Source organism: Henckelia pumila, chromosome 2, assembly GCF_033568475.1.
Source record: "Henckelia pumila isolate YLH828 chromosome 2, ASM3356847v2, whole genome shotgun sequence".
In the NCBI taxonomy this organism is placed as follows: domain Eukaryota; kingdom Viridiplantae; phylum Streptophyta; class Magnoliopsida; order Lamiales; family Gesneriaceae; genus Henckelia; species Henckelia pumila.
Genome location: NC_133121.1, coordinates 96,347,472 through 96,362,464, shown reverse-complemented (window position 1 = coordinate 96,362,464; position 14,993 = coordinate 96,347,472). Strand labels below are relative to the sequence as shown.

Sequence of the window (14,993 nt, the reverse complement as noted above, 5' to 3'; positions counted from 1 at the left end):
CCATAAATGTAGTGATCCTTACCGAGATCACCTACCAAACAGAACTTAGGCATGCAATTAACTTAAACAAATAGTAAACTAGAATAAGCTGCGGAAACCATAACAATAATACAATCCCAAGAAAAGAAATCTGTAAATATCCGAATAGTTTATATAACCAAATCGAAAGTTGTATCAACCTAATACAACAAAAATAAAAACCTAGACGAAGCTCCAGCTGGCTAACCACTGCCTAGCCCCTCTTGGATCCACCCGCCTCATCCAATCGCAAACCTGCCCCAAGGAATAGGGTATCCAGAAACATAGAGTACGAGACGTGAGCATAAAACGCTCTGCATGAGAGTATGAGTATACATGCATGCAAGTGTACCGTCTACTAACTGGAGGTCAAGAATCAGATAACAAAGACAGACCGGGCCCTGGTATGTAGCACGCTGTGTCGTCGCTTCAGGAGGTGGCTCACATACCAAAAATATCAGCGGATACACGGGACCCAAATCGATGAAAGTCCATCCATTAACAGGATAGGGTAAACCCTACTAATAGACATCTCAATAGAGATAGCTCAAGATGTAAATGTATGCAGCATAAAATCATGCAGTCACATAATACATGCATACCCAGTCAGGATATCTCGAACAGTACTTTCGTACCTCAAATACTAGGTGCGCTCTACCAGCTCTAGATCTACGCCTATAATCCGCACTACACTATCAAATGATACTAATATCATTATAGATCTCTAAAAGCCTTAACTAGGCTATTGCATACTCCTAAATATTTTTAGGAAGCAAAAGCTATACCTTCATCCGTCGTTAGCCCTTTCCTGTCGATTGCCTCAAAACTAGGCCACAGCTCCGCTACGATGCCTGGATCGCTATGCCACTTTTGGATTCCCAATGGGACGCCTAGAATTCCCTAGATCTGAGTTAGAAGGCTAAGGAATCGATAGAGAAGAGGTGAATGGAGTGCTTTGAAATGAATCTCGACACCTCTATTTATAGACCACGAACGGAACTTCCATTCCTCAACGTTGCGTCCGTTTTGCCTGATGAACGTTGCGTCCATTCACCATCGTTTCTTCCGATGGTGCCAATGTCACATCAAGTACGTAAGCAGTGATGCATTTCTGATGGCACGAACGTTGCATCCGTTCCTAGAATGTTGCTTCCATTCTGCCTGACCCTCCGGACCATTTCTGATCATTTTGGGTCTAATCCCAGGCTCCGTTAATCCATTAGAAGTCTTCTTAATCCTGTTTACCGGTTTAATTAGCAATTACTTACTAAAACTGGGTGCGGGCTACTACAACAACTATTCAAATTCAAATAAAATGGGGCTGATGAGATATGTCAAGCACACGGCAAATAATAATAATATTTTAATAAAGTCTCGGGAATGCAAAACGACAAACAAAAATTCCCTTATAAATAGTACACTCGGATGAAAGGTCCGAGTAACTTTTCGCATTTTCAAGGCAAGAAATAAAATCGATACGTAAGAAAATGAGTTCTGATTTGTCTATCGAAGAGTTTAAGGAGGAGTTGCAAGAGTTCATCCTAAAATGGGTGATGAGGCTCTGGTTCAAGGTTGAGGAGATCCGGATGTATCACCAGGCTCCGTTCCCTCTACGCAAATATGAAGATGATTGCGAGTTGGAGGATCGCAAGGATAAGTATATGGAGCTGCTGGGTGCCATTACTATTGATGAGATTCTTACTCATCAGGGAGTGTACTTTCTGATGTACAGGAGGGAGGTGAAGGTCCTTACTCATCTGATTAATGCAGGTGACTTGAAGGGTAGGCGATTTGATCCGGCCCTGATTGAGTGGTTGAACCTATGGCGTCTTGATGCTGATGTGAGGAAGAGAGTCTGGGGTCCAATAAGGAAGACTATAGGCGATTAGGATAATCATGTGTAAGGTCCAGTGGGATTTTGTAAGCTCCCAAAGTTTATGAAATGAAATATTTTGCTCAAATCTTTCTTTCTTGTTTATAAAAAGGATTAAACTAAGTGAAGTAAGCATATAAAATTCAAAAATAAGACTGTGAACAATACTTAAGATCAATAAAAGAAAAAGTCAGATGAGATTGACCCAGATGAAAGTTTATCAACGTTTCATCTTAGGCAGATGAAACATCCAAAAAGTCAGAAGAAAGATTACCTAAAAATTGAACTGACAATAAATTAAATGCAAAAGGTAATGATGATATTTTGAAAGTTTCGAAGCTAAATAATGTATACACGCAAAGATAAAGAAAAAGAAATTTGTGATTGGACATGTTGTCCGTGAAATAATTACGTGACTGATCAACTTCCTGCATGGAATATGAACTGGTATCAAAGTCAAAGTAAATTTGATAGGCTTTGAGAATCTCAAGAAAGATTGATGCAATCCTGGAGATATGCAGATCAACTTTAACAGCCCATAAAAAGCATTGATTGGACAGTAGTGAGGTTGATACAGTCGATGTCCCTTCATTTTCTTGGAATGTACCTATAAAAGCAAAGCTAAATGAAACATCAAAACCACAAGATAGAATAATCAGAAGATAATGGCCACTATGAATAATAGCAATGTTCTATCTGTTGATCAAGAGTATGAGATCCGGAAGGATCTGTACAGGAGGAGAGTTTTCGAGCGAGGGATGAGGGTGTGGCATTTCCTTGATTCTCTACGATTTCCTCGCCGTGCTAACCTTCCTCCATTTTCTCCTGCAATGCGTCACCGTAATCATGCTAGAATGCGATGGTGCAAATTCATGCTTGGTACTCAAAATACTCGAGACGTTTTGAAATCTTCAGGATTTCGGCTTCTCGTTCTTCTCAAGGAGCAAGATGAGATGCATAACATATGCTTTGAAGATGAAGTCTGCAATGGTCAGGGCTCCCTAAGTTCTTGGATGATCAACTGGAGCCAAGAAATGCGTAGTAGAATAGATCTTGCTCATGTAATTTATGATGTAGATCAATGAATGAAATGCAATATCTTTATGTTTTTCATCTGTTCCTCTGTTCTTGGGCAAACATATAATTATCATATAATCAGATATTCCCCCTAAATATGTGCTTAATTAATCAATATCAATTAAACCAAGAACATTTCGAAAATAAGAAAACTTAGCATTGGGTAATGGCTTGGTGAAAATATCAGCAACTTGCAGATCAGTTGAGACACGTTCCAGACGAACATCTTTATTTTGAACATGGTCTCGGATGAAGTGATGACGAATGTCAATGTGCTTCGTTCTGGAATATAGAACAGGATTGTATGTGATATCAATTGCACTTGTATTGTCACAAAAAATAGGTGATTCAGATGAATCAATACCATAATCTCTGAGTTGCTGTTGAATCCAGAGCAATTGTGCACAACAACTTCCTGCGGCTAAGTATTTTGATTCAGCTGTAGATGTAGCAATAGAAGTTTGTTTCTTACTAAACCAAGAAATAAGCCTGTCTCCAAGAAATTGACAAGTCCCACTTGTGCGCTTACGATCAATTCTGCAACCTGCATAATTTGCATCTGAATAACCAATAAGATTAAAACTTGAATCCTTTGGATACCATAATTCGATGTTTTGAGTTTCTTTAAGATATTTTAGAATTCTTTTGGCAGCAATTTAGTGAGATTGCTTAGGATCGGATTGAAATATTGCACACATACCGACTGAAAACATAATATCCGGTCTTCTTGCTGTCAGATAAAGTAAAGAACCTATAAGTCCTCTGAATAAAGTTTGATATACTGAAGGTCCAGCTTCATCTTTATCCAATTTGATTGAAGCACTCATTGGAGTACTAGCAGCAGAACAATTCTCCATTCCAAATTTCTTTAGAAGTTCCTTTGTGTATTTAACCTGATTTATAAATATTCCTTTATCCATCTGTCTGACTTGTAATCCTAGGAAGAATGTAAATTCTCCCATCATACTCATCTCGAATTTGTCCTGCATCATCTTAGAAAATTTCTTACATAATTTGGGGTTAGTTGACCCAAATATGATATCATCAACATATATTTGAACTAATAAAGTATGATCGCCTTTGAAAAATTTAAAAAGTGTTTTATCTACAGAACCAACAGTAAAGCCATGATCATTACGAAAGAGTGAGAGAGTATCATACCAAGTGCGTGGAGCTTGTTTCAACCCATAAAGAGCTTTATCCAGTTTGAACACATGATCTGGATAAGTTTTGCTTTCAAATCCTGGGGGTTGTTCAACAAATACTTCTTCTTGGAGAATACCATTGAGAAATGCACTTTTAACATCCATATGGAATACCTTAAAGTCCTTGAAAGCAGCATAAGCAAGAAATATTCTAATAGCTTCAAGTCTAGATATAGGAGCAAAGGTTTCATCAAAATCAATACCTTCTTCTTGTCTGTAACCCTGTGCTACTAAGTGAGCCTTATTTCTTACTACAGTACCACTTTCATTGAGTTTATTTTTAAATACCCATCTAGTTCCTATTATAGATTTATCTGAGGGCCTAGGAACTAAATGCCAGACAGAGTTTCTTTCAAATTGGTTCAGTTCATCTTGCATAGCTTCTATCCAGTTACTGTCAAGAAGAGATTCTTCTATTTTCTTAGGTTCTATATGAGAAATAAAAGCAGCATGCATGAATTCATTAATCATCTGACCTCTGGTTCTCAAAGGTGCAGATGGATTACCTATTACCAAACTTGGTGGATGAGTCTTGGACCATCTGTAATATGGGCCAAGATGATCTGTGTTTCCTTGTTGAGCTTGATCATTTTGAGGTTCAACACGATCTGTGTTTTTTGGGATCTCATTATCAACTGGTGGTTCTTTTGGTCTCTGCTCTTCAACCTGATCTGGTTCACATAGAATTTCTCTGTTCTGTATGATCTGGATTTCTTCTTCATCATCTGTGTCAAGCTTTGAATCTTCTATTCTGTTACTAAGATCATTTAAGCTTGGAGATTCATTAGTGACAGATGTTTCATCAAACACAATGTGAACTGATTCTTCAACTATTAGAGATTTAGTATTAAACGCTCTATACGCTTTACTAACAGATGAGTAACCAAGAAATATGCCAGCATCTGATCTGACATCGAGTGCAGTCAGATGAGTCTTACCATTGTTGTGTATGAAACATTTACAGCCAAACACTTTGAAATATGATATCACTGGAACTTTACCATACCAGATCTCATAAGGTGTTTTTCCGACTTTCTTATTAATCATTGATCTGTTCTGAGTGTAACAAGCTGTGTTTACAGCTTCTGTCCAAAACTTTTGAGAAATACCTGAATCAGCAATCATTGTTCTAATAGCTTCCTTTAGAGTTCTATTTCTCCTTTCTGCAACACCATTTTGTTGTGGCGTTCTAGCTGTGGAATACTCATGCTTGATTCCATGATTTTCAAGATACGTAGATAGAATTTGATTTGTAAACTCAGTTCCTCTGTCACTTCTAATTTTATCAATCGATTGAGATTTCTCATTTTGAAGTCTTAAAAGAAGTTTAATCAATTGGGTGGCAGTTTGATCTTTGGATTTAAAAAATATCACTCAAGTAAATCTCGAGAAATCATCAACAATAACTAGGGTGTACTTCATTCCCCCTAAGCGTGTTACTGGTATAGGACCGAAAAGATCCATGCGCAATAGTTCTAAGCTTTTGGAAGAAGATTTACATCCTTTGTTTTTAAAAGTTGATCTGATCTGCTTACCCAGTTGGCAGGCAGAACACACCTTATATTTTGAAAACTTGATTTTAGGCAGACCTGTAACCAATTCATGTTTACTCAGATTGGCTAACGCTTTGAAGTTCAAGTGATTAAGTCTCTTGTGCCATAACCAATTTTGGTTCATCTTTGTTGCTACTAGACAGACTGAAGTGAGTGGTTGATCTGACCAATTTACTTTATAAGTATTTCCACTTCTTTCACCTGTCATAATGGTTAGTCTAGATTGATCTTTTACAATGCAAGTGTGCTTTTGGAATTCTACACAGTAGTCATAATCACACAATTGACTAATACTAATTAGATTATATTTTAAATTCTCTACAAGTAATACATTTTTAATGCAAATATTTCCATGGATAAGCTTACCCTTACCCATGGTTGTACCTTTAGAGTTATCTCCGAAAGTAATCTTAGGTCCTGATCCTGGAATATAGTTAGATAGCATTCTTCTGTCTCTTGTCATATGCCTTGAGCATTCACTATCCAAGTACCAGACTGCTTGCTTAATGAGTTCATTTTTGTTTACCTGCAAAAATAAAGTAAAATAACTTTGGTCCCCATTCCTACTTGGGTCCACGCTGGATTAATCCCTTTGGAATCCACACTTGTATTATCCTTACAGGTTTTTCATGATGTTGTCCTTTGGAAATAATTGATTTATTTGATTACCTTTGTGCATTGTGCTGTGTATGCCAAGTGTAGTGATCATATCGATTGTTCTTGTTTGACTTCCAATACTTTCTATAAGAGTTATTGGAATGTGGTTTATGTTGAGTTGATGAAGTTCTTTGTCTTTCAATACCATATCCAAACCAATTTGATCTAGGTTTAGTCCATCGAGACTTAGATCTGTCTGGTTCAACATATCCCAACCCTCTATGTAAGAGTTTACTCTGTTGAGGTATTGAATATGTCATAGGAATCTCTGGTTCATATATCGTGCTGGATCTCACAAACTTCATGTATTTAAAGTTGTTATTTTCCAGGCAATATTGAGTAGTTGAGATAGATAAACTTCCTTCATTCATGCTGTAGCCTAAGCCAGATTTATCTCCAGCTTGCTTTTGCATTCCAGTAAGTTTATCTAAGGATATCGATGTTTTATTCCTAGAGTTTACTAAATCTGTTAATCTCTGATTTTCAGATAGAGTTTCTTGAAGCTGACTTCTCATATCATTGTTCTCAGTCATTAACAAACTTATCTGATCTTTTAGACTGTCTGATCCAGTGTACTCATCTGAGTTACTTTGATCGGACTTATCTGTTGAGCTCTTTCTATTTGTTCTGGCCTCATCAAACTTATGAGATAGCATGCGATATTCATTAACCATCTCATTTAATGCATTAATAAGATCTTTCTTACTAAATTCATCAGAAGTAAAGTCAAGTACCTCTCCATCATCTGGAATATCAGCGTCATTAGCCATAAGACATTTGTTAGCTTAATCTTCACTTTCACTTGACGATGTTTTTGAGTCAGATGAAGTAGAGTCTGATTCAGCCCATTTGTTGTTGCTTTCATCTGCTAATAGGGCCTTCTGTTCTTTCTTCCTGCTGAATCTCTTTCTTTTTTCTCTGGAATTCTTCTTGTATGATATTCTTTTCTCATCCTTCTTAGGTTTGGTACAATCGGCTATGAAGTGTCCTTCTTTTCCACAATTGTAACAAGCTCGGTTTTCTTCAGCTGGTTTTATTGGTTTGAAGCTTGATCTATTTGCTCTTTGGAAATTATTGTGATTCTTCCTCATGAATCTTCCAAACTTCTTAACAAATAGTGACATTGCATAACTACTGATTTGTTCTGCGATTTTGGTTGCTGGGATTTCATCTGCTGTAGTAAGAGCTTTAGTAACTTGTGATGTTGATGTGTCTTCCTCAGTTCGAACTCCCAGCTCGAACTCATAAGCTTTGAGATCTGCAAATAGATCATATAGTTCGATCTTATTGAGGTCTTTGGATTCTCTCATAGCTACTGTCTTCACATCCCATTCTCATGGTAGAGCTCTCATAACTTGAGTGCTACTTCACGATTGCTATAACTTTTTCCAAGTGCATTTAGCTCGATCATAATGCTGCTGAATCTTTCATCAAATTCATTCATTGTTTCTCCTGTTTTCATCTTTATGTTGTCAAACTTTTGAATGGCCACCATGAGTTTGTTTTCCTTTGTTTGATCGTTTCCTTCACACAGTTGAGTGAGCTTCTCCCATATTTCTTTGGCAGTAGTGCAGCTTTTGATCTTGCTAAACTTGTTCTTGTCCAGAGTTTTGTATAGTATGTCTCTGGCTACATTGTCCAGATTGGCTTTTCGCTTGTCTTCAGAAGTCCATTCAGCTCGAGGCTTTTCTATCATCTGTGGAGCACCTTCAGTGATAGCAACTGCAGTGTTAACTTTCATAATATTCATTGGTCCATCTGTTACTATGAACCACATGTCATCATCCAGTGCTGATAGATGTGCCTGCATACGAATTTTCCAGTCATCATAATCTTCTTTTGAGAACATAGGGATTTTACTAAACGATGTCATAGCTAAGGATGCCATAGTTTAAGAGACGATTCAGGTGATAAGAAAGAACCTCTCTGATACCACTTGTTAGGATCGAAAATATGTGTAGAGGGGGGGGGGGGGTGAATACACTATTTTGAAATTTAAAGTTTCTTCGATCTGATTTGTGAAAATCAGACAGAAGTTTTTGTTGCTTAAAACTTTGATCTGCTCGAAAAATCTGAAGATTTCAGGCGGAAAAAATCTTCCTCGCAGATTGAATACTTGTAAAGCTAAGGCAGATAGAATAATGTAAGTGCAGGTAAGTAAAGAGATAGAGTTGTTTCTGGATGTTCGGAGATAAATTCTACTACGTCACTCCTTCTTCTGTTTCCAGAAGGATTCCACTAGAAGACTTTGATTTATACAAGGCTTTGTACAAATCCAATCCAATCAATCCTTTGAAAGGAACTCCTAGCAATACTTTCTCTCGAAGCAGAACAAACTCTCTGCTTTGAGTTACACAATGAAGCTACAAACTATGCTTCGGTGATTTGATCTGGATAGCTGTGAATAGCTTTGATCTGGATTGATTTCGTAGGTGCTTTCTTTGGAGTTGATCGATCTTTGAAATATTCTCTAACTCAGAATATCGAGACTTTGATCTGATGATATGGGTATCTGAGTTATGCTGAGTGAAGGCTTTTTCAATTTGAATGAACTTCGATTTGATAGCTCGTGTTTTTCACTCTTGGTCTCGTGTTTGAATCTTTGAAGTGTTCGAGTATTTATAATCTTCAAAATTAGCCGGTGAGCCGCCAACAATTTCTGATGATGAGCCGCCAACAATCTCTAATAATGAGCCGCCAACATATCTTATTAAATAGCTCACAAATCTTGACTTTGATGGAGGCCGATCATCGTTCAAAATACCATTAAATGATTTTGTCTTTTTCTTCAACAACTTCAGCAACGGTTACTTAGAAGTAAGACTTTGATCTGGTTGATAGCTACTTGATCTGTCTTGGATTGATCTGTATAATCTGTTGAAAGTCTTCTTGATTCATCCGGATATCGGACACTTGATCTGGCTGTTTATACTTCGATTGGTTTATCCAAATATCGTCATTTGATTATATTTGATCCGTTTAAAATCTCGGACATTTGATCTGGATGAATCTTTGATCCGTTTGAAATCTCGAACATTTGATCTGGATGAATCTTTGATCCGTTTGAAATCTCGGACATTTGATCTGGATGAATCAAAATAGATTTAGTCCTTAAATTATTTTATTACTTGGTTTTGTTTTGACCTGTTATCACCGAAAGTTTGATCTCCAACATAATCTACTCCTTGATTGAATTGTATTTATAAATATTATTACAAAATTTATATTGAAATATTGCAAATACATTGGCGAAATGATTTATAATAACATATAAAATGATGTATCAAAACTTCACACTATTAATAGTAGAAGAGAAATAAAGTGGAAAAACATATAAATTTTATGTGTGACAGATATTTGACACCATTAACAGTAGGATTATCAAAAGTGAAAGTTTTATATAAAATTAAATAGAGTCAATTGATTTTTGTTTGTTTATTTTAAATATTTTTTGAAAAACTTTGATGTTACAAACTTACTATCACTATTTTTTTTGGTGACAATAATATATTCTTTGATTGGTATTAATATATTATTACAAAATTTATATTAGAATATTGCAAATACATGAACGAAATGATGTATAATAACATATAAAATGCATGTATCAAAATTTGACACTATTAATAGTAGGAAAGAAATAAAGTAGAAAAATATATAAATTTTATGTATGACAAATATTTGACAAAATTAACTGTAGGATATATCTAAAGTGAAAGTTATAAAATTATATAGAGTCCATTAATTATTTTTATTTACTTTAAATATTTTTTTGAGAAAATTTACTGGTATAATAATACTATCTATTGGTGACAATAATATATTCTTTGATTGGTATTAATATATTATTACAAAATTTATATTGGAATATTGCAAATTCATGGATGAAATGAAAAAAATAAAATAACATATAAAATTAATGTATGAAAATTCAACACAATTAATAGCATGAAGGAAGTAAAGTGAAAGAACATATAAATTTTATGTGTGACAGATATTTGACATAATTAATAGTAAGATAGAACTAAAGTGAAAATTATAGAATTAAATAGAGTCTATTTACTTTAAATATTTTTTGAGAATTTGTCAAAATGTATATAAATTTAGTGTATGCATTTGTTTGCAAAGTGACAATATTCTATCATTTACCTTACATTCATACTTTTATAGTAGAAATAGAAATAAAATAACATATAAAATTAATGTATGAAAATTAAACACAATTAATAGTAATAAGGAAGTAAATTGGACAAAATGTATATAAATTTAGTGTATGCATTTTGTTTGCAAGGTGACAATATTTTATTATTTGATTGAATAATATTAATATATTATTAAAAAATTTATATTGGAATATTACAAATAATGACGAAATAATAATAATAATAATAATAATAATAATAATAATAATAATAATAATAATAATAATAATAATAATAACATATAAAATGTATGTATGAAAATCAATTAATAATAGGAAAGAATTGAAATGAAAGAAATAGAATTAAATAGACTTCATTAAAATGGAAGCTATATGTGAAATTATTACATTAATTGTCTTCAAAATGTATATAAATTTAGTGTATGCATTTCTTTGCAAGGTGACAATATTCTATCATTTACCTTACATTCATACTTTTATAGTAGAAATAGAAATAAAATAACATATAAAATTAATGTATGAAAATTCAACACAATTAATAGTAGGAAGGAAGTAAATTGGACAAAATGTATATAAATTTAGTGTATGCATTTTGTTTGCAAGGTGACAATATTCTATTATTTGATTGAATAATATTAATATATTATTAAAAAATTTATATTGGAATATTACAAATAATGACGAAATGAAAAAAATATAATACTAAAATGGAAGTTATATGTGAAATTATTACATTAATTGTCTTGTGCATTTTCCAACTTTGTCCCTTTCTTTTTTGTAATTTTACTTATATAGGCATCATTATTATCTCATTTATGTAGAATGAAAGAGTAAAGATGTATATACACAATAAAAATTTTTACCCCTACATTCATCCTTTTATAGTAGTAATAGATAATAGATAGATAATAGATTTATAATTTTACTTATATAAGCCTCATTATTATCTCATTTATGTAGAATGAAAGGGTAAAGATGTATATACATAATAAAAAAAACTTTACCCCTACATTCATCCTTTTATATAGATTGATAGATAGTAATAAATAGATTGATAGATAGATAGATAGATATATATTATTTGCAATAACATCGACGACTTTAATAATGGTTACTAAAATAATCAAAATAATATTGATAGATTGAATTCATCACCAATTAATCATTAGCAAGATTTTGTAGAATTGGAGCTCACGTTAATTTGACGAATTATTGATGGGGCCAGTAAATCGACATCAAATCATAGTCATGGCCCCTCATTTCACAATTTCATGGCATTCGCAAATTTCAACAAATGCTAGCTTGGGATGAAAAATATAGAGCTATAAATAGTTCATGGGGGAAAAACAGAATATATAGTCGTCTCATAAAACATAATTTTGCAAATTTTAATAATATTTGCGGTTTTGCGGTCATATTTGGTTCAGTCGGGTTGTATGATTTTTTTCTCGTTAAAAAAATTTCAAATAATTAATTTTTCTTTTACAAAAAGAGTGTTTAAGATAGCTTATGAAAATCACTTCTTAAATTCTACAACTTGATGGAAGTGTTGAGGTATTTACCTACTTCTGCTTCAATTTTTAACCCATAGATGCAAGATTGTGAATCTGTGATGTTTTTGTGTTGTCTATTTTATTCTCTTGTAAGTGCATGATGTTAAGTTTTAATATAGAATGAGTAAGTATCGTTCCTATGAAAAATGAATAATTCATATTATTCTAAATATATGAAACTAAGGCCCCGTTTGGTTACAAAATCCGGACCAGAAAAGCATTTTTTTTTTTTAAAAAAGTACATTTTTCAGTTAATATGGTGTTTTGATGACCAAATAAGTGCTTAAAAAAGTATTTTTTAAATAAAAAAAGAGCTTTTTCAAAAGCAAAAAATTATAGCTTAAAAAAACACTTATTATAAAAAATCTCTACAAAATCCAAACAGGCTCTAATATAATTTTAATCTTATTTAGAGCTACGAAAGTGGACTGATATTTTAATTACTAAAATTTACAATAAAATAAATTTGTAGGCTGAAGATCAAATAGACATAAATTCTAGAAATTCGATTTCACTTGAATTTCAACCATGTTCAATTCCTAAAGATATCTAAATCAAAAGTTCCTCTAGTTTACTAGCCAAAAATTCTTAATGTTTTCTATTCCCTTTTTTAAGTGGCAAATAGAACATTAATTGAATATAATATTGATTTCAATATTTCTATTGTTGGATTTTGAAACACAAGCAATTTTAATTTTGATGATAACAAAACTTGTTATTGTGTTTCTAACATATTTACTCTTAGTGTGAAGTTGATAACTCAAGTTGGAAGCCAAAACTCAAAGTTAGCAAAACTGAATCTCTGGCGAGCTCTACTGTTTGGATGATATCTCATAGATCAGAGATGCAAATGATTATCCGCCGACATGAATGCAAATAAAACTAAATTTGGAACATATTTTATTTCACGTCAGTTGAGCAAAAACGGATGTTATCTTGGCCAAAATGACGTCGAAATACAAAAGTGAACTGCATCATTTTAGCAGAAAACACACCATCAGTTTACCTCAAGCAGTGTCTGTATTTTGGCCATATCTTGCAGCTCGATTATCCTAATGGAACAATTCACCATGAGTTGGAAATATAATACAATGATCTACAAATCATATTCACAAGTTCAAGACTGAATCGGAACCTAAGGAGATGCTAAACTGCGTTGAAGTTACTGGTGCGAAAGTGAAATTCTGCAGAGCAAAATTTCTGCAACAGTATGGTTTATTAAGCATAAATTTTGCATATGAACTCAAAATTGAGTGATTCTTGATTCCATGGAAAGCTATAATAAAGGGCTACAACTTTCATGTTTATCACTTTGCCCAGAAATCAACGAATCAAGAGATATAGCACTTGTAGTGACCCTTACCTGGATCACCTACTAAACATAACTTAGGCATGCAATTAACTCAATTAAACATAAATCAGAATTCAACTGCGGAAACCATAACATTAATACAATCCCAAGAAAAGAAATCTGTAAATATCCAAAATAATATACAACCAAATTGAATAGCTGTATAAACCCAAAACAACAGAATAAAAACCTAAACGAAGCTCCAGCTGATCAACCACTGCCTAGCCCCTCTTGGATCCACCCGCCTCGTCCAATCGCAAACCTGCCCCATGGAATAGGGTGTCCAGAAACACAGAGTACGAGACATGAGCATAAAACACTCAGCACGAGAGTATGAGTATACATGCATGCAAAGTGAACTCCCTATAAACTCGAGGTCAAGGATCAGATAACAGAGACAGACCGGGCCCTGGTATGTAGCACGCTGTGCCGTCGCTTCAGGAGGTGGCTCCCATACCAAAATACCAGTGGATATGCCGAACCCAAATCAATGGAAGTCCAACCACTAACAGGATAGGGTAAAACCCTACTATAGACATCTCGAACGAGATAGCTCAATATGCAAATGTATGCAGCATAAATCAATGACATATAAATCATGCAGTCACATAATACATGCATACTCAGTCAGGATATCTCGAACAGTACTTTCGTACCTAAAATACTAGGCAAGTGCTATCAGCCCTAGGTCCACACCTATAATCTGCTGTTAGAATTGGTGCCCGTCGAGCCAATGTGTTGGCCGATGGTCCTTGAGAGAACTCTTGTATGACAATCTTTGTTTTAATAATATTTGACATTATTTTATTTGGCACATCTTTATCTTTATACCCATGCAAGCTGCATAGATAAAGCCCTTGAATATACAAATAGTAGAAAGAATATGAGATGGTCATGTGATGACTATCATGAAACTCATATTTGGAATACTGTATATTCTAAACTGTTCCTAGTCGATTCAGCCGCCATAAAGAAGGATAAAGGCCGCTCGAGCTTGAGACTAGTATTTGCGATGTGAGTACCATGTTTCATTGGTAGGGGACATGGAGATGTCCAAGCATGCAAATAGGTGCTCCTTGTAGAGTGCACTGAACAACCCTCCCTAAAGGATTTTCCAAGTGGTTCTCACTTATCGAGTGGATAAGTCCTAGTTTATGGTTGTACACCATTAGTCCTATAACCCGGGACAACATGGAGACTCTATATGCTAGTGCTTCACTTTGACTTGTTTACCGACTCATCTGGGGTCATCAGGTGGCAATGTTGGGTGTTGTGACGAAACATATAGGAGTCAATGCATTGTAGTCGGGGATTCACCGCTTACCTACGGGTATGGATATCCTATGTTATATCATGCATACGTAGCTTGAAATCTCTGATCAGAGTAAGTGGTAATTAAGAAAGGAGTTTCTTGAATTACACTTTCGATGCAACTACGGCATGACACATAGTTATCGATTCAATGACAACTCTCGATAAACCAATGGTTGTCGAATCGGTCGGGATATATGAGTTGAAGGGACCGTACTGTACGCTAACCATAA

General features: G+C 34.3%; 1 protein-coding gene across 1 annotated transcript; it reads right to left on the bottom strand.

The window, feature by feature from the left end:
* Window positions 1-7,731: 7,731 nt before the first annotated feature.
* LOC140877975 (uncharacterized) lies at window positions 7,732-8,160 on the bottom strand. The gene has a single exon (XM_073281576.1). It carries the CDS (start codon window positions 8,158-8,160, stop codon window positions 7,732-7,734), a length of 429 nt encoding a protein of 142 aa, XP_073137677.1.
* Window positions 8,161-14,993: the final 6,833 nt, after the last annotated feature.

Coding starts and splice junctions, on each gene's coding strand:
- LOC140877975 (XM_073281576.1), bottom strand. CDS start 8,160: ATGTGGTTCATAGTAACAGATGGACCAATGAATATTATGAAAGTTAAC.